This window comes from Lepidothrix coronata, unplaced genomic scaffold (assembly GCF_001604755.1).
Source record: "Lepidothrix coronata isolate B3197 unplaced genomic scaffold, Lepidothrix_coronata-1.0 Scaffold7, whole genome shotgun sequence".
Lineage (NCBI taxonomy): Eukaryota > Metazoa > Chordata > Aves > Passeriformes > Pipridae > Lepidothrix > Lepidothrix coronata.
This window is the reverse complement of record NW_016690187.1, coordinates 7,617,743-7,643,306: the sequence shown is the minus strand read 5'-3', so window position 1 is coordinate 7,643,306 and position 25,564 is coordinate 7,617,743. Positions and strand designations below refer to the sequence as shown.

Sequence of the window (25,564 nt, the reverse complement as noted above, 5' to 3'; positions counted from 1 at the left end):
CCTTCTGCCCCTGTCAACAGCTACGATAAAATCTGTAACTCCTGTAGGATTATCTGCCACCTCACCGACCTATTTCTTAAGTAACCCACCTATGTTATTGCCATTAATTAGCATTTCATCATTAATTTAGGCAATCCTCGTCTCTAAAGGACACCTTTGTGTTCTCTCCGGTGTGTTCAGCGATCTAGCGGGGCTGTAATTACCCCACGAGATGAGATATCTCTAACAAACGCCTTTTCTCTCTCTCTCTCCGGTTTCCTCAGGCAAGCCCTGCCCTGCTGAGGCAGAAAGCTCTGGCAATACGGAGGAAAGCAGGAAAAGAGGAGCGAAGGGAGGCAGCGCGGCAGAGCGGAGCGGTGCCGGAGCCGCTCGGTGCCGGCCCGGCCCGGCCCGGCTGTGCGGGCGGTGCCCGCCGGGCCCCTCGCGGGGAGCGCCGGGCGGCGCCTTCCGCCCGCGCGCCCTCTCACCCGGCGGCGGTCGCGGCACAACACGGAAGCGATGGCGGCCGCGGCCGGGGAGGCAGCGGGAGGCGGCGGCGGCTCCCCGTCCTCCGCCCGGCGGCGGCTGCGCATCATCTCCGGGCACCTGCGGGGCGCCCCGCGGGCCCCGGGGCGGGGAGCGCTCTCCCCGAGCCCCTGCAAGGCGCAGGGCGGCTCCGCCGGGCCGGCATCCGGCTCCATCCCGAAGAAGCGGTGGGTGCGGGCGGGGTCCCCGCGCCGGGCCGGGCGGGCTCCCGGAGCCCTCGGCGGTGGGTGCGGGTCGGGACCGGGGCAGCCCGTGCTGCGAGCGGGGGTCTCGCTCCCGCCCGGGGACGGGCGCGGGCTGCGGGGCCCGAGGAGGCCCCGCGTGAGCCGTGCGGGGGTAGCGGGGCTCGGACGGGTCGGGGCGGCGGCCGGGGGGGACGAGGCTGATCCCAGTCGCGGGTGGAGTGTTAACGCTGTTCACCGCTGTAGGGACTGGTGGAAACCGGAGGAAAGTGGTCTTCAGCCCCTTACCTGCTTCTGTAGTAAGCGGGTTTGTGTTAAAATGGAAAGTCGTCATGGTCACCTTAATAACTGGAGATGTGATGGAGAAGTTTTTTTTTTTATGAAATACTTTTGAGGCTGCTCTAATGAGGAATGTTGAAGCACGTGTGAAGAGCAAGGTCTGTGTATAGGTTCTCAGTCCCGCCCTGTTCTCAGACGTGTGAAACCTTCAGCTGACGTGAGTGCTGTCAAAGTGTACATTAGGCTCTAGCTAAAGTTTCTTAGATATGAATAATTTTAAACACATGAACTACTTTTTCATGGTTTTGCTATACGGAGTAGTAAGGAATCTGAGGTCATGTGAGACCAAGAGAAGACACACAGTCAAATTCTCTAGTTTGTTCTAGTTCTAATTCTAATCTCTGTTTCACTGGCTCTTGGATGTATTTTTCTACTAGATTGTTTTTAAATGATACAATTATAATACCACAGTATAGTTTCATGTAACTTATTATGAGGCCCCTTTTCTGCTGGGGTGGACTTGTATTAATTTTGTGGCTGTTTTTTTTTTCCCCCCATTTCTCAGATGTGGATTTTCTATGTAGGCATTGGCTTGCTATCTTATAAGAGCATTTTAAGATTTAGGTTGTACACAACCTATTGCTTTCCCTTGAGCTGTGGACAGGGACTAGTATATTAGTGCAAGGGAACTGTCCAGAGACAGATTAGGCAAGCAGTTGATTAGGATAGTTGTTCCTCCTTTGAGGAAAACCCATGCAGGCCATGCTTTGCTCTCAACCTTGTCAAGAAAAGAGCAAGAAACAGCCTGAGTTATTCTAACAGGCCATCTGTGGCCCAGGGCCACAAGCAGAATCTGCCTGCTTTGGAAGGACTGGGATGTCATGCACATGAAGTCAAATCTGAACAGTTCTGAAAGCTTTTAGTTCTGATGCTCTTGCAGAAGGTGTGTCAAACAGTGCTGCTTACTGGGACAAGTGGGTCATTCCAAAGATGATGTCTTCCATATTGAGTTTTACTTTGGTTTGAATTTAGGAAGAAATCACTGTTTCTGAAAAAATATCAGTTTAGCTAGTTTTTAGAGATTCATTTTAAATGGATTATTGTGTAATTTCTATGGCCAGTTATTGCATCCATGAGGAGCAGGAGAGGCAAGCTTTTGTGAATATGCATGTAACCTGAAGGAAGGGTTCTTTCTCCACGGAAACACAGGCTTAGGGAATTTAACACTTGCACTTCTGCAAGATATTGACATTGCTCTCCCCAGTAGGATTTTCTATAGGTTCATAATGGAGTACTGTTTTTACTCAGAATAAAAATTATGTTGCTTCAAGGAACTTAGGATCAAAATGGTACAAATGCTGGATACTTTGCTGTGGGGTTGTAAGGGAGATACTGGAAAGCTTGGTCTGTGCCATAGGTACAACTGTCTTGTTATATTTAGAGCCCAGCCCTTTTTTATGTATAGAAACAAGAAAAACTAAAAGGGAGTTTTACCTCTGTCTTGAGGTTCCATCTGAACATCTGAGATGTGGTTGAAATATGCTTAAGATGTTGCATGTGAAAATTCTGATCATTAAGCTACAATGTGAGGATCTTGGTTGAGTTTGTGTTTGAGGATAATATCAAGGTTTTGGAGTGATGGGGGATAAAGAATTCTGTTGCCTACACTGATTTGGCAAGTGATGAACACCTGAGACCTGTTCTAGTGCCTACCAGCAAATTTGGAGTTGTTTTTTGTTTGTGAGACCTAGAAGGCTGATTGAAAAATCCAGTAAAAATAACTGACGTAGAGGTAGTGCATGGCTTTTATCAGCAGTGTGAGGACCATCCAAACCCAGATGCTGTTTTCTTGCAGTCTTCTGCATGCTGAGTCAGCTCTTGTAGCTCTTTTGAACTGTTACTTTGTTTCCTTAGCAAAGCTACAGCCAAAGTACCTTAAGCAAAATTTTTGTTCATTACACCTGTTGCATCTTTCCTGTAGTGTTTGAAATAGTGGCAAAGCTACAGACACTACTTTAGCAGATTTAGGTGCACTCTTGTCACGTTGCATTTCTTCTGCAAGGTAGATGGCTTTCTTTGATGAGAAGAACCCTTTGTAGTACTTCAGGTCCATGATCACAGACATTTTTTTCTGGCTGCTTTTCTAATAGTCACTAGATAGTGACCTCTAGTAACATGACTTTCTTGTTGATGGTTCAGAGACCAAAGTGGTAAGGGTCTTATCCAGACATTATTTGTCACCAGCAAGGGGAAGAAGAGTATGTGGAATTGACTTAAAGTCTGTGGGTCTCATCAAACTGTTCCTGTTTCCAAATAAAAATGCCTCTGAACAATACATTTGCAAATTGATGTGTTTGAAAAGTAGAAAATATATTATAATCTTTAAAATTATGATTATCAAGATGAGAAAATTCCTCAAAAGACAAGCAAATATCTACTTTTCTGAGTATCTTCTTGAGAGAAACCTTAGGTACTATAAGAATAAAGAGATGTTACTTTGTAGTGGCATTCCTGGCTTGAATTTAATATTTTAATTGAGTGATGCAGTGAAAAATGGGGATCATAGTTACACAATGTGTGTTGAAGCCTTAACAGGATAATAGGCATGCTAAAACACTTAGTAAAAAAGTTGAGCTGGAAAATAACTCTTCCTTGAAATTACTTTTTCTGAACTTTCATATTAGGCTGCTGACTTTTGTTGACTGGTTATTAGTAAGCTCACTTTGCTGGTGAGACTTGAGTTAAAAACTTATTTAATCTTCAAAATAACTGTATGTACATGAAGTGTTCAACTTGTACTGCTTTGGAAACAGGTGCTACAACTCCCTGGAACACAGTTGTACCAGAGTAATTGTTAGGTATGCTGGAAAGTAAGAGTGCCGCAGAAATGGAGCATTCACTGATGTTGATCTTGTCAAAATAGCTTGTGTTATAACTTATTCAAGTCAAACTTTAAATAATTTGGTCTTTGTTAAAAGAGATAATTGATTTAGTTGAAACAGTAACTCAGTAGCCCATAGGTTTAAAATTTTTTTCTACCCTGGAGCAAAAGAAAGCAGGACAGGATCTTGTGATTATCCTGTCTCTTTGTGTAGAAGCTGCTTTCCTGTGGGATGAAGAGAGGCTCGTGAATATCTTTTAATTATTATGGGCATACTGTTATCCAGGGTAGTTAGTTTGAGGTGTAGCCAGCTGACTGCTGTGTATGGAGTTCACAGTCAGGTTGTTCAGGGTAATGTGTTAATGTCACCATACCTTCATGTAGACTCTTGCAGTTCTTGCTGTAGTTGCTGCTAATGATTATGACTTTATTAAGCAGCAACATGAATTGACTCCTAAAGAATTGATACTACTTGAATTTAACAAGTGACATCAAAGAGCATTCATATCTTACTCCCAAAATTCACACCCATCTTTATTATAAAGCCATAACTCTTTAGACAGCAGTGTTTAAGCCACACTTGATGCTGAACTGTATCCTGATACAGCTGATTTCTGAGCTTAAGGTGGTGGAAACTTAGGGCAAGGAAGGAAAGGGCTGGTGCCACTACAGAGTCTTAAGAAATCAGAAGAGCCTGTTGCATTGGGAAAGGTGTGGCAGTTCACAGGAGGTTCTGTGATTACATCAAAGCAGTTAATTGTTAGTTGAGGTTAATACTTGAAGTAGAGGAACAGGTAAAGATTCTCATATGGAGACGTTATTCTGATGAAAAAGTGTCATAATCTGATGGCAAATGTGACTTCATATGCAACAGCAATTCCTGTCTGACATCTAGGTCCAAGCAGTTGCATGTCAGGCAGATGAAATGTAAGAAACCTGTAAAAATTTAAGTAATACAATATTTATGGTAAGGTCATCTGATACCAAGTAAGCCAAAATGGATATATGCATTAGTTAAATTTGATTAGAAAAAAACCTAGATAAAAGTGTAAAGTATGTTTAATATGTAAAGTTCAATATGGATTATTGTATGAAAGCAAGTAGCAGTTTATGGTGAAACCTGAAAGAATTTTTTAGATCAGCTGCTTGATATCTCCTGAAATCTGAACCGTTATTTACAAGAAAATGAATGTGTATATATAGTTGTTTACTCTAACTTGATGTGTTTATTTAAACTGAATAGAATTAGAATAATCTGTTAATGCAATAGACTAGAGTAATTACTTGGACTAGAAGCTACTTTGAGCTGAAGTAAAGTAAGGAGATCAGTAGTGTAAGAAGTTGCAGCCAACTAGACTTTCCTGAATTGTTAGGGTACTTCTTTGTAGAAAACAAATAATGTTTAGTATTAAAAATGAATTGTAGGCAGAATGTGATGGACAAGCATAATGCCTCTGCAGTGTTGTTATATCCAAAATTGGGTTGTTGTGTACAAGTCTTCAGGGTTGATAGTGAAGGCCAAAAAGTTTTCTTTGGCAGTTATCTCAGATATATGCTACAGAGCATGCTAAAAAAACCTCTGTGGAATAGGTAAAACAATGTTGCCCAGAAACTGAACTTATTTTGCTTTTGCAGATTAATGGGAGACAATTGATTCTTTCATTAAGTTATTTCTTTTAAGATAGCAAAGCAGATATCCTTGTTTTGCAAGTTTTCAGGAAATCCTTCTCAAAGGACTGATCTCTGGTGTTTGAAAAATCTTTAAGTGCTTATTCATTTACTGCCTGGAAGTAGCCATGTGTATGCATTTTTTGTAGTAGAGCAGTTTCTTCAAAGATAAAAATGAAGCTAGTGTCAACTGAAGTAGTAGGTGGAATACATGGAACTTCTAGTAAAGTATTCTGTTGCATAAGAATCATCATTTGACTGTGTGCTGAGAAGCGTGGTTATAATGTCTTGCTTTTCCTCAGTCTTTAATTTTCCCTAATTGACTTAAGCTTTCTGTGAAAGAACACTAGAGAAACACCAATTTCCTTATTCCTTGGGGCTTTGTTTATTACAATGTGGTGAAATGAAGAGTAATGAAATAATCAAGGCTAGGAATGAATGTAAGGAAAGTGAACATTGGTTTTGTCAGAGTAGTTTAAAGAAAGCACACTGCTTTTGAGTACCTGCTGCTTACTGTAAATTTAAACCGTAAATATCAATGCAGGTTTGTGTTGTCATATCAGATGTTCAGCAAACAGAATAGCAACTTAATCAGTGTATGTGCAGCTGCAGAGTCTTATCTCAAAAGTGTGGGCTACAGAACATGAATGTGTCTAAGGTTATAAAACAGATGTTATTTGACTTCAGACTTGAAAATGATTATATTAGATTTGCTTCAGGGAAGATCCTCCAAGAGGGAAAAAAGTATAAGAATGACAAACACAGTAGGTACCCTCTGCCTGCAGCATGGTGTTCTTCTGCAGATAAATGATGCTTTCACAAAGCAGTTCTTGAAGGGATTCCTGGGGTTGCATTCTCTTTCTTTATTCCAGGCACCTGATACTAATTTACTGCTGGCTTCAGAAACACTCTGTAGTGTTGCTTACTTGGTTGAGAAGTGTGACTGTATAATCCAAACAGAGAGAGTGCTCCAGAGGAGAGGGATCTGGTATCACCTGTGGAAAAGATTATGAATTTCTACCTGGGGGTCTGAGTTGGTGACCCAAATTCCAGCTGAGGTGGGCTTTGAGGAGTTGCTCTTTGGGTAATGTCTTGTAATGCCTTATCATCATAATATTGCCTCTGTATTACTGCACCCATGCACTGAGTTTTGCAAGAACTCTAAAACCTGGAACACTTTGTTACAGTCGGCAAATACCGGTGCTTAAGCCCATGTGGTAGCCCTTAAAACTGCCATTTTAAACTAATTTCCTAAAATCTGCTGGTTCTTGCATCATGCAGCAGAAGTACCTGTGAGTATTTTAGGTGTATATGATTTTAATGCTGAGCATGCACTGGTGATTGAATTGAAAATGTTGGTAGTTATCCTGAGGAAACTGATGTGAGCATCTTGACTTTGCTCTGCCTGAGCTGTATTTATCCAGCTGGGTTGAACTGCAGTTTCATCTTGCTTCTCTGAAGAAGCACTGGATACCTGTGGAGACCCTGGGCTTGTCCTTCAGTTTCCTAGGGAGAGACAAGAACTTTTTCATCCTGTCACTGTGCCGGTCACTAAAATGTGAGATTTGAACCATGCTGGCAGGTGCAGTTGTGTTGAAATAGTGAAGGTCCGAAGGCTTCTTCCTGCTTAGGTGTGTGACTGGATGCTTCAGGAGCACTAGCTCAGCTGGTGGGCCAGGGGACACCCTCCTGCCTCTCTGACTGTAAAAATCCTTATTGCACTGAGTCAAACTAATAGTTCAATGTTGGGCATTGTAATGAAAGTGAAATGTTTAAATTCACTTAAACTAGTTACGCTGTGTTAATCTCTTATCATCACTCTTTCCGTGGTAACTTGTTTTCTTTCAGGTTTTCTCCCTCAGGCAATATAATTTCATGTATGTATATATAAAAATATATACACATTAAAAAAGTTAAGCAAGGTTTGACTTATACTACTTCATACATTTCAGTAGTGTATTTCTGTCTTTTAAGTTAGAAGGCAAGAAAGAACTGGTCATTTTTTACTATCTCTGGCTAAAATATTCCATGTTTCTATTAAAAATGAGAGAGTTGGTGAGCTTGATATTTTGTTGAAGCCAATGTATTGAATAGGAAAGGTGTTGTCTTTAAATAAGACAGTTTGGGTACAATACTGAGTAACATTTAGTTTAAAACGAGAATAATATCAAATGTAGGTGAAAGACTTTGCTATATATATTCTTGGAAAGGAATTTGGGAAGAAAAACAGAAGGAAGTGTAAATTATAGCTTGCTACATATACAACATGTGTAGCATGAACATGTCACTTGACTATGTCAAACTGAGCATCTTTCTTTTTCCAGGCTGGAGCATGAAACTTCCTAACATGTTTTGATGTATTCAGATATTGTTCAGAGTATTGAGATATTATGTGGGGTGTTCAGGTTAGGTTTCTTTCATTGTTACTTTAACATTTAGCAATCAAGTTCTTGAATTTTTGAAGAATGAGGATAGAAACTATTACAGCAAGATGTTTCAGATGGTACAAAATATTCATGTGTTAGAGGACATATAATTTGTAAGAGTTTAAGTATAGTGATGGCACATATGGGTTGCAGATCAGCATGTGTTGAAGTCCTTTGGTCTCAGAGACAGCACTGGATACACTGACTACTTGGAGGTGGAGGAAGCTTTTAATGTGTGCTTAAGTCTGCAGATGCTCAGCAGTTCTTTCTGCCCTTTATATTTGTCTGGAATATGAATTTAACAATGAGATACTGGGAATGAAAAATTTGGGAAATGTAGAAGGCTATGTGGGTTGCTCAGTTGCAGCTTGGGTCATTCTTGAGAGCCCAGGTAAACATGATGCACAATGCTAATCTGACAGGCAGCTCTGGTTGCTGCACTAGGGCATTAGAGGGCAGTGGGAGTGCTGCACTGGAGCTGGGCTGTGAAAAGCATTTTCTAAGGAATGGCAACTGTATAAATAATGCTGAATAAGGGCAGTATGAAAATGCCAAGGGAAGAATGCTGTTACAATATTTAAAAGACTTTGTTTTCTTGTTTGCCTTCTATTTCTTATTATGTTGTCAAATTACAGTTTTAATTTCCAAATGTGAGGTGGAAAGACAAAGAAATGTAGAGCAGGTGGGTGTTACAGTGTATTTGCCTTAATTGAAGGAGCTGTTGTAGTGAGACAGACCTAAGGAAGAGCAACCTACACCCCTGGCTTCATCTTGCAGAGCTGCTTGCACTTCTTCTGAATAATACATCAACTAATATGTAACTCTCTTCCAAAAAGATCAGTCTTTGAATTAGATGAGTATGACACTGATATTGCCTCAGTAGTCATGGAGGCCTGCAGATCTCCTCTGGATGTCTTGTGCTTTCCTTTGTGCTGAAGGTAATTCTCCTGAGTCTTGAGGTTCACCAGCTCTTGCCTGTGAAGAGCACACCTTTCAAATGGCATGCAAGAAGATCTGAACAGCTTGATCTTCCTGCAGTGTGTCAGTTACAAATCAGAGCTGACCGATCAGCCGTTCATTTAAAATCTGGCCTTTTTAGGCTTCTTTATTTTAGGGAGCCACATGCAGTATTTCCTCTGACTTGTTCTTAGTGTGTACGCATGAAGTGCTAGAAACTGCAGTAAGTAAATCAAACCACAGTTCTTAAACTGACAGAACTCTGGTGTGGTGGAACGAAAGAATAAATGTAACATGACTCATTCAAAAAACGGCCCTTCCTGTCTCCAGAAAGAAACCTCAGACTTGCTCAGTATAGTTTTGAATATAAAAATTAAATGCTTAAGCTTTTTGTTCTGGTATTTACCTGTCACAAGATATAATACTGCCCATTGTGTGTGGTGGTGTGGAATCTCCTGACTTTGCATTATGAGGTAGGCAAGACGTTTTAGAGTCAGCTATTGTTGTACAAACATGCAAACCGTTATTTCCAATTTTAATTTAGTTCTATTCTTATCACACCAATAACAGGAGCTGTGTTGTCTGGCAGAGTAAAGCTTTGTGCATTTATTTTATTCAGAAATAGTTCAACCTGAAAATAAACTCTTTGGAGTGAAAACTCAGACTCTGTTCTGTATTTTAAAGCCTAATGAAAGTGCCAGGTAGTTTAACACCAACCTAGGAAATGAGACCTTTAGAAAAGGCAAACAACCAGGATTGCAGTCAGCTTAGCAGAAAGACCTCATATCTGGGTCTGTCTTTGGTCCCTTAATTAATAGTACCTCGCCATAATTTTTTGGGAGGTATCTGTCTCTACTGGCATCAAGATTAATGATCGTTTCAAACCTGTACATTATCAGTTTATCTCATGTTACCAGTTTCTTTAAGGCCTGACCTTTTGTGTTTCCAGCTTTGCAGCTAGTTTCTTTAGCCTGTTTCAGGCATCATACTTGGCATATTTATTTTGGCACTGCTTTGCAAGAGCCAAATTTTGCCTTCCACAAATTTTGCTTATTAATATCAAGTCTGTTCTGACTTTACAGGATTCAACCAACTCCAGAAATCAGGTATGTAGAAATACTACATTTAGTCAGCAGAGGGAGAAATCTTACCTTGAAGAGGACTGCCGTGATGGGCATTTGAGTGGAACATTTAGTTTAAAAAAACAAAATAAATGCGACTTGAGTTGACCAATTCTGGGTCAGCTTGTTCTCAGCTGGGAACAGCTCCACTGTGTATGACTTAGTACCTTTGTGGAACTCGGTATAAATATATGCAGTATTTATAAATATACCTATATAGAAATAAGTGTAAAAATAGATAAGTCTGCATAACATGCTTTAAGAACTCTTTTTGATAATCTGTCATGTCAGCATGACAGCACAAGGCATTCCCAGGCAGTGGAACATGGGTGGATCCTTGCCCTTTCTGGAGTGAACTCTACATGTGTAAAGATCAAGTCTTTTGAGAGATGAGGCAGCCAGAGGGGCTTCTGTATCTGGACAACTGTCTGCTCAAACAGTTAATTTTGGCCTAAATTTTAGAATCCGTTCCTCAGTATGGAAGAACAACATAGACTGACTATTTCACAAAACTGTGTAGAGCTTCAGTACTCAGTAACTGATAAAGTTTGCTTTAAGTGCTAGATTTGTCAAAGGCTTGTTGACGTGTCTGATTCCAACATGACCGTGGCCTTTTTTCCATTTGATTAATTAAAACCTTGCATGAAGGCAGTTTGAAGAAAATGAATTTTATTTAAGCCAGGACTATTTAATTACAACACCGATAGTATGTCAGCAACCTGTGTTAATATTACCTTTATAATGAAAGCCTTTGGTAATAAATCATCACACAGTTATCTTGTGTGTAATGCTGGAGCTGGGAGTGACTTGAGGCAGTGCTTTCTCTGAATCGCAGGGTCTTTCTGAAATGGTCACCTCTGATCATCTTACCCTTATATTATACAGTCAAAGAGCAAAAGCTACATTCACTGTATATAGGGGAGGGAAGTTAATGATCTGTCAGACTTCTTTATCTAAAGACTTTGTATTAACTAAAATTTGGTTTTTAGGTTAGTAACTTCATTTGTAATGTAAATTAATGGCAAGCTTTTAAAGCAAAGTTAAATTAATGTGTAATTATTCTTAGTGTATTTCTTAAGTCTTAAATATGTTTACACTGATATACTTCTGATGACTTCATCATAATTGAGATCCTCTGATGTGGTTGTGCTTCAGTTTTTTCAGTTTTCTGCTTGTATTTTGGCAGTTGTGGGTTTGGTTTTTATATGTTTGCTTTGTTACAGTATCGTATCGAGATTGTATTTGATATGTTATTCCTGCAGTTCTTAGGGTTTGGTTTTGGCTTTCCAAAATATGTTTTCAGTCCAAATGTATCGCTAAGTGCCTCATCAACTGAATGTTAAGAATGCTGTGGCATTGCAGTAGTGATGGCAAACAACTAAAATCATTATTCTCTGTCTAGAAAATAAATGCTAAATTTCTTCTGTATTCTGTAAATATTTAGGTGTTACCTATTTGTGTGTTAGTATTTATATATAGATGTAAAAACAAGCATCTTTCACACATTTTGTTGCCAGTTAGAGAACATCACCATGTCACCAGTGGTTTATTCCTCTCTACCCAGAAGAAAAATAAACAAACAAAAAAGAATTCAGTCACAAGAACCCCATGCAGCACTACAGGCTGGGGCAGAGTGGCTGGAAAGCTGCCCAGTGGAAAAGGACCTGGAGGTGCTGGTCAACAGTCAGCTGAACATGAGCCAGCAGCGTGCCCAGGTGGGCAAGAAGGCCAATGGCATCCTGACCTGTATCAGCAATAATGTGGCCAGCAGGACTAGGGAAGTGATTGTCCCCCTGTACTCAGCACTGGTGAGGTCACACCTCAAGTTCCATGTCCAGTTCTGGGCCCCTCACGGCGAGAAAGACAAGGGAGGTGCTGGAGTGTGTCCAGAGGAGGGCAGTGCAACTGGTGAAGGGTCTGGAGAGAAAGTCATATGAGGAGCTGCTGAGGGAACTGGGGGTGTTTAGCCTGGAGAAAAGGAGGCTTGGGGGACCTTATCGCTCTCTACAGCTACCTGAAAGGAGGTTATAGCCAGGCAGGGGTTGGCCTCTTCTCCCAGACAAGTAGTGAGAGGACAAGAGGAACTGGCCTCAAGATACGTGAGAGGAGGTTCAGATTGGACATCAGAGAGAACTTCTTCACTGAAAGCACAGTCAGACATTGAAACAGGCTGCCCAGGGAGATGGTGGAGGCACCGTCCCTGGAAGTGTTCAAGAAATGACTGGATGTGGTATTTAGTGCTATGGTTTAGTTGACTTGGTGGTGTTTGGTTAGAGGTTGGACTTGATGACCTTGGAGGTCTTTTCCAACCTTAATGATTCTATGATTCTACACAGTGTGCATTCACTTAAGCTGGTGGTGGTTTTTAAAGAGCATCTGGTCTTTCAAGTCATAGGATGCAATCTGAAGAAGTAACGGTTGTGGCTTCAGAATTTCTTCTAGCTCTAAGCTATGTGCTTTTGATATGTACGTAATTTCCTGAATTGCTCTCTGATAAAACTTTTTCCGAAAACCATTTTGGATCTGCAGTATGCTAATATGCTAATATTCTCACATATTTTTCTCCCTTTAAGGCAAGAACTTTTGAAGTGGAATGGATGGGGATATAATGACTCCAAATTCATCTTCAATAAGAAGGGGCAAGCAGAATTCACAGGAAAAAGGTAAGTTGAAAATTTATGTAACTGAAGTATCTTATAGTAGTAGTTTTATTGAATTTAAAAGCTGCACAGTACAGTTAATCCAAAGAAGGCAAAAAAGTTGCTTCATCTCACAGAATACGTTATTAGTTCTGCATTTAACAGGTTTATTGAAGTCTATACACAATAGTCTAATGTAGTAAAATAGAATGTGTGGCTTATTAAAAGGTTTATTAAAAGTGTTATAAAGACAAATCAATGTGAGTCTTCTCTGTAACTTGATATACTCGTGCATGAAACGTTTCTTAGAGAATTAAATCAGACTGAGAATCTGCACCATGTTCTAAAGCTTTAGATAACACACAGCAGGGTAGTGTAGTTTTGAGAATCTTTTGAGCATCAACTAGTTGCTTTATTAAACTTCTGATTTGTTTTGGGTTTTTTAACCATTATATATGGAGCTACTTCATCCTCTGAACTTAAAAACTGCTCTTCGGTTCAGTGTTCTGTAGTGACTTCACTTCTGATTAATTACCCACTGACCCTTTGTACAGCAAACTTGTTTTTCTGAGAAATATGTTTTTTGAGAAATGACATTAAAATTAAGTCTACTTGGGGATCTCTTAATTTTGTTCCAGTGGAATTTAAACCTGTCACTTGACATCTTACTGTTTTTGGGTTTTTTTTTTCTGCCTGAGTGGAAAGTAATCTTGCAGTCTCTTTCCTGGTTTAAAAACTACATTTTCCATAAGAGTAAAAAAAAGAAGGGGGAAGAGAAATAAGTTTGAAATAAGTACTCTCCTTCATAAAAATTCCTTCCTGGTCTTTGCATTTGTGTGAACTAGCATGAACTATCTTGCATCTAAGCTGCAGAAACCTAAGGGGGATGTTGAGCACTTCAATTGTTAATATCTTGATTTTCGGGCCCAAATTAAAATGCAAAGCCTTCTATTAGGCAGTTTACTGTGTAATATTTAGGGAGATGCTGCACAGAAAATCAAAGCACGCTACATAGAACAAAGATAAAGGAGAAAGCATCAAGGCTACCAGTCGCTGTTCTAGAATGGGAGGAGAATGGTGGTTTTTTTCCCCTTATCTATATTTTCTCTCTCTAACTGAGACATAGTATTAGAAATGCCTTGTTGGGCCACACCAGTATAGTTTCTATAGAATAGTTTGTCACAGTGGCAAAAGGAGAGTGTTTGAAGTGAAAATAGGAGAAAAGGCATCTGCAAAGGTGTTGTAGATGCTTTGTCCTTTCAGTACCCACTTACAGATCTGTTGTCCATATATTTGTCTAATAACCTCAAGTCTGCTTGTACTGTCTTCCTGTACAGCGTCTCACGGCAGCAAGTTCCAGGTTGCAGTTGTGAAGTACTTGTGTTTTGAACCAAGTATCCCATACTGTGTTGCAGGAGTAGGTGAATGATAGTTCTTCAGCCTATCTACTGTGTTATCGATTATATAACACTCAATCATATCCTCTCTTGCATTTCCCTCCATGATTAAGAAGTCCCAGGCCCAGAGGGTGCTGTTCTCTGCACCCTCTCTAGCTTCATTAGATCTTTTTAAATCTTTCTGGAGATGGGGACAAAAACTCAAGGATACACCAGTGTTCTACAGAGCAGCGAAAAGAGATGAACTGTCTTCTTTCTTATACCTGCCCAGTAGATGCATAGCACTGTTGGCTGCTGTTGTATGTTGTCACTGAAGATATGTTTTTTTCTATACTGACTACCAGTTACCAAATAATGCCTTTTTTTTTTTTGGCTTTTGCAATTACCTTACCTTTCATCTTCTTTTGTCTGCTTAGGTTTTTTAAGATCCTGAGTTCCTATTACTGTAGTATCTGTCTCCCCAAAAGAGCTTAACATTATACACCTAGTTGGAGAGTCCACTGATGAATCCAGATTGCTGATGAAGGCATTAAGTAGAGCTGGTCCCAGTACCAGTGTGTGTGGCAAACTGCACTCCTGAGTCTGTCTTGGCCAATGACCAATAAGCTGTGCCCTTTCCTTCTTAGCTTAACCTTATCTTATCCTTCAGCTTCAAGAAGAACCTCTTCAGCACTGTAGTAATGTATTTTCTTAAATAAGTTTTGGGGTGAGCACCTGTGGAAGTATAAAGGAATGTTCATTGTATCCACTTTTTTCACTTTCTGTTTTTACACCCTGATAGAACTCCAAGGATTAGTGAAATGAGATTTCCATTTATGAAAGCCATGTTAACTTTCCCTACAGACTGATTTATTATGTGTCAAATGATCTTTTTATTATAGACTCTGCCATTTCACTGGGGATAGAGGTTACTTGCTAGTCTGAGCAACTAAACCTATTTTTGGAGTGTGTCTGTGGCAGGAGGAAGGTCTTTTGGGGGGCTTCTTGCACCATCAACATATATATACAGAGCTTGCTTCCTGCGCAGTCATGCACTACATCTGTGCAGTAAACTCAGTAATTCCTTTTATGCTGTGACTTCTGTCTCTGTCTTGACTTAAAAGTTTTGGGGTTTCTGATAGCTTTAGTTTGTCCTTTGAATGAGTGACTAAGGTTACCCTTGCAAACTAGCTATAGTGATAGGTTGGCAACTCCAAAAAGTAGGTCTGGAGAAGAAAACACACCAAGCTGACTTGGGTCCCTACCTTCGTTGCAAATTCTTGATGCAAATGCATTAAACTTTCATTGCTTATTGCATTTCCTTTTCATAGAATTCACGTAAATTTCGTGTGGGTATGATGAAACAGTAACAGCTGTCACAGGAGGAATGACTGAACCCTGTCTTCCATGCTGAACAGTCTAGCGTGAGTTAAGGTTGTGGCCTTTTATATCTAGGAATAAAGTAGGGGGTTTTGTCAGTAGAAGAGCTGGGGGTAGTTGAGATGAGGAAACAAAAGGAATTGATCTTTCTGTGTAATAGGTAACTCAGAGTTGGTTACTGTAATAGGTTACTGTAATAGGTAACTGTAGAGTTGGTTGCATCAGCCATGAAGGACAGGGTCATGATGGGATTAACAGTGACTGAATAATCTTAGAGGGAAGACCCATTAGGCCTAATGCAGTGACCCAGGTGAAAACTATGGTAAAGATTCTCAGCTGCTGAAAGCTCTTAATCCCAAAGAAAGATGTTTTTTTTTTCTTCTCTGAGAATGCTTGTGCGTACATAAATATGCACAAAGAGTGTATATGTATACAATTAATAGCAGTAGTTTCTAGCTGTTTTAAGTGTGTCCCTTTATGTGTTTTCACGTGTGGTGCATATGGTCAACAAGCAGTTCCTCTGTCTCTTGTCTGTACGTCTGCATTTGTCACATGGCTAAGCTCTTGCCAAAGACTTTGTGCTGGAAATAATTTCACGTTGCTTGATGGATTCTGATGCGTTTTGGTGATAAAGAAGGACTCTCTAATACTGGTTCTTTTTTTTGCTTGAAAACATAAGGTATACTGAAATGAGTTTGTGTATCTGAGCCTGCTGTTGACATTGCAGTGTGTCTGTGGACACGTCCTCTCTCCGTAAATGGCATGTAAACTGTGGCACTGCTTTCTACACTACTGAAAGGGAGAGACCTTTGTTAAGAGTGGTGGGGTGGGATATCCATAAAGCCTTATGCCACAATTCTGAAAGAAAAGCGATACCTAAGATGCTGACAACCAATTTGATTCTGTGTGAAGTACAGAACAGTTAAATACAATAAAATGTGCAGTTGCTTGAAAAGTAAATGTGCAGAAGCTTTGCAGGCTTGTAGGTAAAGAATTTGATTTAAAACGTGTTTGTGCATACATAGAATTGAAAGAAGTGTATCTGACATACATTTATTTTAATTTAAAATGACCCTATGTAATATTGACTTTTCAGGTACAGATTAGGTGGTATGATATTACCAACTTTTAAGGAATGGATAGAAAAAACCTTTGGAGCAAGTCTGGAGCACAAAACTACCTCTAGAGTAAGTAAATAGCTGAACCAGTTCCTTTGAACATTAGTCTTGGTGATAATCAAGACCACACTGTTAAAGATGATTCAGCTGTTGCACATAATTGATTTAAATATAGTGTATTAATACCTCCAAGTTTTTTAAAAAAATACTTGATTTAGAATTACTGTGTGGAACCTTTCACACCTTAGCATGACTTGTGGTTTCAGGATAACTGGTAGTACATTTATTGGAATTAAAGTTTCCAACACAGAAGTTTTGTCTTGTTGGTAACTTGCATTTCCCGACTGTAGAAACTGTTAGCCTAGAGGGAGTTGTTTATGCAACATCAATTTTGTTCATGATAACAAAGACAGAAGATACAGGGAAGTTAAATTGTGATGTGTTTTCAGTGTATTAAAGGTGTTAAAGTTCTTATTTGACAGTAATTCTTTTTTATATGTCTGGGTGCTGAAAACCAGCTACCGGAATACTCAGGATCAAACTGAATATTTTTTGAAAAATAACACATTGGGAATGTTCTGGGTTTTGTAAATCATGCATATTTTTCTTTTTAGAAAGAGTATCTTATGTTAGCGTCAGGAGACCTGATTCCCTTCTTGTTAGAATTCCTTTGAAGCTTCAGGTTCCTAGAAGCTTCAGGTTCCTAGAAACTAGACAGTTGCTTAAGCAGTGTTGGAAGCAGGCTGTGCTTGTTCTGTGACTGTAGCAACGCTGCTTTGGGTAACAGTTGTACCCATTTCTTGATTGAGTTCAAGATTACCTGCTTCAAAGAAAATGCAGTCTCCTAGGGCCTGAAAACTTGAATGTTTCTTCAGTCTTCTATTCATCAAGACATTCTTTCATCTCCTGTGACTTACAGGATCTCCGTCTGCCAATGTATTTTGAAAAAATTCATCTTGGTGTGTTTTTGTTGACCAGGGTTGGTCTTAACTGGCAGCTGCTTTAACTTGCTGTGAGCAGAGGTCTTGAGAACTGTTGTTCCCTTTCTACGTGTAGAGAAAGTATAGAAAAAAGTAGAGTTGAAGGACAACTACAGATTTTTGAATAATGCCCTGATTCCATAATACGTTTTGCAAACCACCTTCATGGGATTTCTGCCAGCAATGTTGAATGCATTTTTGTTTTGTTGTACCCCTCTGGTTCTGGTGGTCTTGTGATCTGGAACAGATTGACTGTCTTGACACAGAACAGAACTCTTTGGAGTCTCCAGTATCTATCTGGACTTAGTTAGTCTCAAATACTTCTACAGGTCCCTCATTTTCATGTCTGTTGTAGCTCTTAGTTTATATTTCAGTTTGTCATGCTATGTAGGGTGTTTGCCTTCTACTATCATCCAAGCATGAAGAAACTCTGATATAGGAACAGCAGTAGGAAAGGGACCTCTTGGTACATTTGTCTTTCTCTTTCTCTTCCTGCTTTTATCCTGTAAGATTGGAGAGTTCCCTGTTGCATGTGACTTTTCTGTTTAATTAACAACAGTAATGTCATGCTCAGGGCTGTTATGTTTTTTTCTTTTTTCAGACCAGACTTAACACTGACAGAAGTTTAGACCTAGTTCACATAGGCTTCTTGTCTAGCCTTTCAGTGCACAAATCTTAAAATGTCTCATTCCCATGAGAATAAATAAAGGTATATTTTTGTTTGTCATTATGCATAAGATTTTTATAAATAAATATTAACTTTTTAATCTTGAAGATAAAAACTAAAGGATTAAAAAACTTGTGGAAGAGTTAAAAATCAAGATACTTAAAACTATCTGCAAGGAATTATTACAGCTTTAAGTAGTTTATGCCCCACTTACAGAGAACAAAGATCTTCAAGCACTTAACATTCAACTTGAAATGATAGAAAATAGTTCTGTCTGAGGAAACCTGTGAAGAAACAAAAGTTTAAAATATAAAATGTAAGCACAGCTAGCAAGAATATTTCTTAAAAGAAGTGGTTTAAAGGTCTTAATTGGTACCTATTTGTTTGTTTCTCATATTTTCCAAGTTTCTATTGAAGCTCTGTTCTTTGGGCTAGCAAAAAGCATTGTGTGAATGTACATTAATAGCAGAACTGTAAGAGCAGCAATCCAAGACCTGACTTTCATTGTGCTTATTGTGACTGGCTCCTAAAATCATGATCTCTCGGTAGTGGTGTACCTCTCACCTAACAACACTTAATTTCAGCTTCTGTGTCTTTAGGTGACAAGGTGAATATATTGGAGGCAAGCCTTTTTCTCATCTGTATGACACCTTATTTCAATAACTACAACATTAGCCTTAAAGCAAGTCAGGATGGCACATATCCTCTTCCAGAAGTCCAGTCCTTCTTACAACTTTATTTTCATTACATCATGTGTCCCATATGAAAATTCTAAACCAAACATTTGGCTATCCTTTTGAACCTGTAAATTATGTTAGCTATCAGTAATGAACATCTCATGTAGTTGTTTCTTTCTGAATTGTTATTGTGAGTACTCTTAATTTCTACATAACCTTGCGTAATTCCTTGTAGGTGGACACTGGTAGGCAAGTTCCATCACCGTGGATCTTTTAACTATCTGAAGACTTTCCTGTGGAAGTTTAAATCTCTCCTTCTTCAGCTTTCACAACTTTGAGACTCAACCCATTCAGAATAGACTGCTGCTGTTGTGACATATGGGATACTACTAATCTCCAATTTCCTTGCTTTTAGCTTGTTAACTGGTACAATCTTCTGAGATTTTATCTTAAGACCCATACTGGCAAAAAGTATCACCTGTTTTGGAGGTTATGTAGAGCAAAGAAAGGCAAAACTCTGTTCCAGAAAAGAAAAAAATTCTTTGACTCTGTGGAACATTAGTGGAAAATACTTTTTGGTGGTAGGGCTGTAAGCCAGCTCTTCCTGGCATCCCTAGTCAGCTTGTAGTCTTTCCTGGTAGCGCTATAACAAAAGCATGAGCACGTTCCTCTCTTTGGGTTGGTGTCAGTTAATTTGCCAGCAAGGTTCTCATGAGAGAAATGTGAAAGGAATGCACTCTTTTAACTAATTTCTCTGCAACTCCAGATATTTGAAATTGTACTTAAAATTAAAGAGATGTGGTAAAAACCCTTTCATTTCTGCTCTCAGACTTGAGGGACTTAGCTAATGGGAAGTAAGATTCTTGACCAACATTTTCTTTTGAAATAGGACTTGAAGTGAAGTTAGATTTTAGTCATATGACAAGCTTTTTATCTAATTAAAGAACTCTTTAATTAGAGGCTATTTGTAATAGAAGACATATTCCTTTAGGGAGATTACCCATATTTGCTCCATTTTTAAGGAGGAAAAAAACCATGGGATTTTTTTCCTTTTTTGGAACCTTCATAGCACATAAAAGTGTTACAGTTAATGTCTGCAAAGACTGAAATGGACTTCAGAAAAGAGTTAAGTGGCTAGGTCTGCACTTTGAGAAGCCATAAGAGTACTAGATAAGACATCTTTTGGAAGGACCTGGGAGAATGGGTCATTAACCTTAAGCAGGGGTTCTCCCCCTGGACTTACAGAACCTTGATTCAAGGCCTGTTGGTAAGTCAAAATGTCCCGTGTAGCTTCTTTGAAAGAAAAACTTTTTTCCAAGGTGTTGATCAGGACTTCTGCCTTGAGGCTTTCTGGAAACACCTGCATGTTTGTGACTCAGCATGAATTTTATGAACTTTTATGGGTGAAGTCTATTTAAAGCATGCCAGTTATGTGGTATCAGTTGTGTCTGATATCAAACTTAGTTGGGCCTTGCACTGGATTTCTGATTAGGCTTTGGTCCAATTCGGATTTAACTTCCAGTACATGACAGGAGATGGGAGAGTGGGTTCGTGAAAACTGAACACTTAAGTAAAAGAATTTCCGGAGTTGTGGTGGCTTTAGTATGTATTTTAGTGTTTTGGGAAGTCTTAAAAAAGGTATTTTGTTCAGTATGCACTCATAAGCTAGTGTATTTCTCTGAATTTGTCAGGAGGAAGAAAGGTAAGAGTGTGCTATTGAAATAAAACTTCTTGTGTGCATATAGTCAGCTGAGTACTGAGTAGGATAAGTTGGATTGGTGGTTGAAGATCTGGAGGAGAAATTATTTCTTTCTGATTTGGAATAGTTGTGTTAGGGTATCAGTGTTAGCCTGTTTTTATTTCTGTTGTATAGAAATGCTGTAAGAGTGAACCTATCTTTAATGAACTTATTTTTTTGTATTGTAGGCATCCTTAAATGTTAATGATGTACCTCCATCCTTTGTAAATGAAGAATTTCTTCAGGATCTTATAGCCACTAAAATCTCATATTCCCAGGATGCAGAAGATAGGGTATTCAGAGCTCATGGTAAGAGAACTTGATTTAGGTAACTGTGCTGCTTTCGATTCTTCCTTCTTTGGACTTGTTAACTTATTGTTTGTGTTTCAGGTCACTGCCTACATGAGATATTTGTACTCAGGGAAGGAATGTTTAAGCGAATTCCTGATATAGTTGTATGGCCTGGTAAGCTTTAATTGTCTTATTCTCCCTTCTGATCTGGGAGGCCATTGTTTACTAAAGTCCAGTGTTTTGTAGTCATGGGGAAGCTGTCTCTTGGTTCACTGACTTTACTCATCTTTACAGAGAAGGAGTTTTCTCATGAATGGTAATCATGATTATTTAACATCTGGACTGCAGATTGTCTGTGAAATCCCATCATTTTGTGGGGAAGTCAAATTTACTAGTAAATATAGCTGAGGCTTCTGTTAACAGATGAATTCATGACTTAAGTAACCACAGTGTAATGTGAACTTGTATGTTCACCAAGAGTAGTTGTCTAAATGGCAATCCAGATTTTGATTTTTAAAGGCATACATGATGGTAGAAGGGTAGTGAAATATTTGTATTAAAGAACTTTGTTTTATGACATGCTGTACTTCAGTAAAAACTCCTATCAGAGCACTTTACAGAGGATAATTGACTTGAAGACAGAGCAGTGCAATCTGAGTATAGTCTAGACCCCCTTTAAATAGTGTAATAAATAATGCTGTTACAGATAATCTGTAGCAGAAAATGTGCTTGTTTCTGTCTAGTAGAAGGGGACAAATACTTTTTTTACTTAAATTACGTGCCTCTGGTCACTACTTCATGTGCCATTCTTTAGTAGAGAACCAAAAGGTCATTCCATCTACGTACCTGTCAGTTTCTGTTCAGCTGTATGAATCCAGTTCTTTCCTTATCTTTTATAACTTTGATAGCTGCACTGCATTACCCAAAAGATTCTTATAAGAACTTAATCCTAGCTCAGTTTCACCTCCTTTATTTAGAGGAAAAAAATCACATATGAGAAGCATACAAAGAGGCACTATAAGATGCAATTCATTACCTGAGAACAGCTACTTGGTGACTATGAACAGTACTTGCCACAACTTGTGTTTTGTGTAACTCCAAAAGCAGCTGAAACAAAATGATTAACTACTTTATTTAAAACTGCTCTGTATGGCAAGAGCAAAGTAGCTAGAGTTTGAAAACCATTTATTTAGTCCCACTCATTCTCTGCTATTTCTACAAACTCATGTACAAACTGTATTTGCTCTCTTTTTTGATCCTTTTATTTGTCTGTGCACAAGCATTTCTGCTTCCCTCTTTGTCCAGGTACAGAATGCATTTTGAAGAACTAAATTTCACCAGCAACTCCACTTCTGAAACTGAATGTCAGCCAGGAAGAAAAGTTCAGCTTTTAGAAGAGACTTATTTCTCACTTAAAATAAATTGGACACCCTATTTTCAGTAAAAGCTCTAATCTTGATTTGATGAATTGTTAACTGTTTGGTAGCCCATCAGGCCCTGAGAATTTGTAGGAGGTCTCAATCCATGAGTAGAGCAAGACACTAAGACTGTGGTTAGTTTTTCAAATGTAGAATTGTTTGAAGTCTAAACTTTACTCTGTAACTCCTGTAGTTCTGAACTCAGCTCTTATCTAGTGCCTAACTTTGAAATGCCTTCCTTCCTGGTGGCAGAAAAGGAATTGCTGCTTATTCAGACCGTGGTATTTTGTAATAAGCAAATAATAGTACTAACAACAACTCCTGTTTTTGTTAACTCTCTGGACTTTTTTAGTTTGCCATGAAGATGTAGTTAAAATTGTGGAATTAGCCTGCAAACACAATCTCTGCATAATACCATTTGGTGGTAAGTGTTATGAAATCTCATATCTGTTTAAGGTCATTAGTGAAAATGTATTCTACTTCAATTTAAATATGTGTTCTTAGTCATACAGTATAACAATAATTCAATAGTTAGACTTTTTTAGTAATATTTTAAATGTGTTCTTAATTTTTTTTATGATCTTGAGGTATTAAAAGCAGCAATATTCAATTTAGTGGAAGTCATCAAAAGTGTGTCAATGCCTTCAATATTGAATATGCAAGAGGAATGACTATATGAAGGTGAAATCTCCCTCTGTGCCTTGGAAATCTTAATTTCCTAGAAGTCAGGAGATTCAAATATTTGTATTAGATAAACTACGGGTTTGGATGCTTACTTGTGCTCTATTCCCACAACATGTATAAATTAGGGTTTTTTTGTTGTACTGTTGAAACTCATAGTTTCAGGGAGGATTGTGGTCAAACACTGTACTGCAAAATAATTCTGATTTCCCTTTAGACACTTTTCAGTTTGAAAGGTAGAGACTCCTATGGCAAGAGGTTTTCAGGAAGTGTTCCACAGCCAGAGTACAGGTAAAGGCCTGTACAATCTGTGTCTGTCTCAGCCTAAAGAATTAAAAGGACTTCAGGTTTTTAATTGTGGATGCTTTTTCCTCTAAGCCTGCTGAAGTAGAGTTGTGAGCTACCTTATTTTGACATAGACCTCAGGGAACACGGGCTGTTGGCTTTCGTGAGCTCAGTCTGTGGGAAGGTTTTTGTCAAAAACTCTTAAATCTGGTATAAATCTGTGTGTTTTACTTGGTACTTGCTTATGCTGTAGGAGTATAGCCTTTGTAGGAAGGATGTTTACTGTTTGAGAAGATGAGCAGGTCATTCGATGGTAATACCAGATTTGTGGAGCTGGTTCCTCCGTAAAACAGGCTTACCCTTGCCAGATGCATCTGGAGAGATGCAAAACTGTTAAAAGGCACCCTTGGTACTGGTAAACTGGTATAGCTGAAAGCAGCAATATTGACTATTTCTTGTTCACTGACCAGGATACAGAAAGATGTTCAGGTTGTTTTCCAGGTTTGTTTATAGTAAACTGCAATCAGCTTGTGGAGTTATTACAATAGGAGTTGGTATTTAAGGAAATATCACTGGAAACAAAGGTGATGGGCTTTACTGCTCTTGAGTGTTTTATTAGCTGGCACTGTCTCTGTACTTGCCATTGACTGTTCTTCTTGTAGCCTGCTGTAGATAGATCTCTTTAACATCCTGTTCTCTCTTTTCCAATGGCTTTTGCAGTCTTAGAGAAATGAAAGGCTTCTTGGCATCCTGTAAAGATACGTTAGAAAACTGGAGAAGTCTGACATTTGACTGCATTCATTTTTTTTATACTTACGCCCTTTTGGTTTATTTTTTACTTTTAGATAAGTATTAAATTCCTGTGTTAGGTAGACTTCTTAATCCAGTTTTGTAGATTGAAGTGTAGTGGCTTCCATAGTGGTATGTGAACACTATATAGAAACCATAGCTCCCTGTTTCTTCAAGGCTTGTAAATTCTTATCCCTCCTTGTTTTAAAATGCTGTGCTGGCCTTAACAGAAGCAGCTGAGATGGTCACAGAATGTTATGTTTTTTTTACACAGTGCTATTAAAGCATTGTCCAGCTCCACTGCTGCCTTGATTTTGTGAAACCCAGTTTGGGAGAAGGGGCGGCCCTAAAAGGCTAATCACTAGCCTCAAACAGTTCATTCAATGATCTTACTTTATTAAGTTCCATATCAGAAAGGAGGGAGAGAGGGATCGTATTGGAAGAAAAGCTACCTGAGAGTTTTATGATCACAATATATCATTCCCATATTTGCAGGAGGGACAAGTGTCTCTAGTGCCCTTGAATGTCCTGAAGAAGAAAAAAGAACAATTATCTCGCTGGATACATCACAAATGGTATGCCCTTCTTAATGTTTTGTTTTAATTTTTTTAAATTATCCTACAGTTACATTGGTGATCACTAGTACATTTCTTTCTTTGCCAAAATAAAGTAGGGATGGAAATATTAATCTGTACCATGCATGATTAAATTGATACTCCTTCAACTTAAGTGATATTTCTCCGTTGTTAGCCCTGTACTGCTTCATATGACCTGTATGTATTTAATAAGAAAAAAGTCACTGCTAAGCCTTATAGCAACTTTAAGTGAAAATCAGAGGAAGCCACTCATCTTCTATATTGGAACTTGCATCTGATGTTAGATGAAAGGCTAAGAGGAAGTTGCTACTGCAAATTTCACTAGTTTTTGCAGACTTTAAATTACTTAAAGCAGAGATTAGTAAGGTGACTTAGTATCTATAAATCAACTTGAAGGATAAACTTTCAAGAAAAAACTCTGGTTTTTTTGTGTAGATAACATCTTGAGAACATGAAGTTCATAGCTTTATGGCAGTCTAGAAATGAAGTTCTGTAAAATTTATTGTTAGTTTTCATCTTTCCATTATGAAGAAGCTTTATACTTTTAAACTGATAGCTTTATGGCTACATGGTAATGAGGTGCTTCAGATAGAGCTCTGTATCTTTGATGTAAGGCTCTACTGCCTCCAAATACCTGCTGAGCTTAATTCTTTTAGCCTTGAAGGTAAGACCTGGGTTTTGGTTCCATTTTCTCCACTTAGTCAGCGGTCCTTCAGTTAAACTTGTTTCTCTCTGTTTCTAGCTACAAAGTGGTATTTTCTGCAGAAGTGTTAGTTGCATATTGAAGGAAGCTCTTCTGGTGTCTGTGTGGAGTGAAATCCAAAGAGTACAGTAGTGATTCAGACCTTCATTTGAACTCATTGATTTATAGCCCAAAGCTTTGACTTCTG

The 25,564-nt window shown here is 38.9% G+C and overlaps 1 protein-coding gene across 3 annotated transcripts in view; it reads left to right on the top strand.

Annotated features, from left to right (window-relative positions):
* Nucleotides 1-498: 498 nt before the first annotated feature.
* Nucleotides 499-25,564, top strand: part of AGPS (alkylglycerone phosphate synthase) — a 54,908-nt gene continuing 29,842 nt past the window's right edge. For all 3 annotated transcript variants that reach the window (XM_017837966.1, XM_017837957.1, XM_017837955.1), the window contains exons 1-7: nucleotides 499-692; nucleotides 12,613-12,702; nucleotides 16,531-16,621; nucleotides 20,803-20,923; nucleotides 21,005-21,079; nucleotides 22,676-22,747; nucleotides 24,574-24,653. In XM_017837966.1, the coding sequence (XP_017693455.1) occupies nucleotides 499-692; nucleotides 12,613-12,702; nucleotides 16,531-16,621; nucleotides 20,803-20,923; nucleotides 21,005-21,079; nucleotides 22,676-22,747; nucleotides 24,574-24,653 (723 nt within the window). The remainder of the gene's footprint in view (nucleotides 693-12,612; nucleotides 12,703-16,530; nucleotides 16,622-20,802; nucleotides 20,924-21,004; nucleotides 21,080-22,675; nucleotides 22,748-24,573; nucleotides 24,654-25,564) is intronic.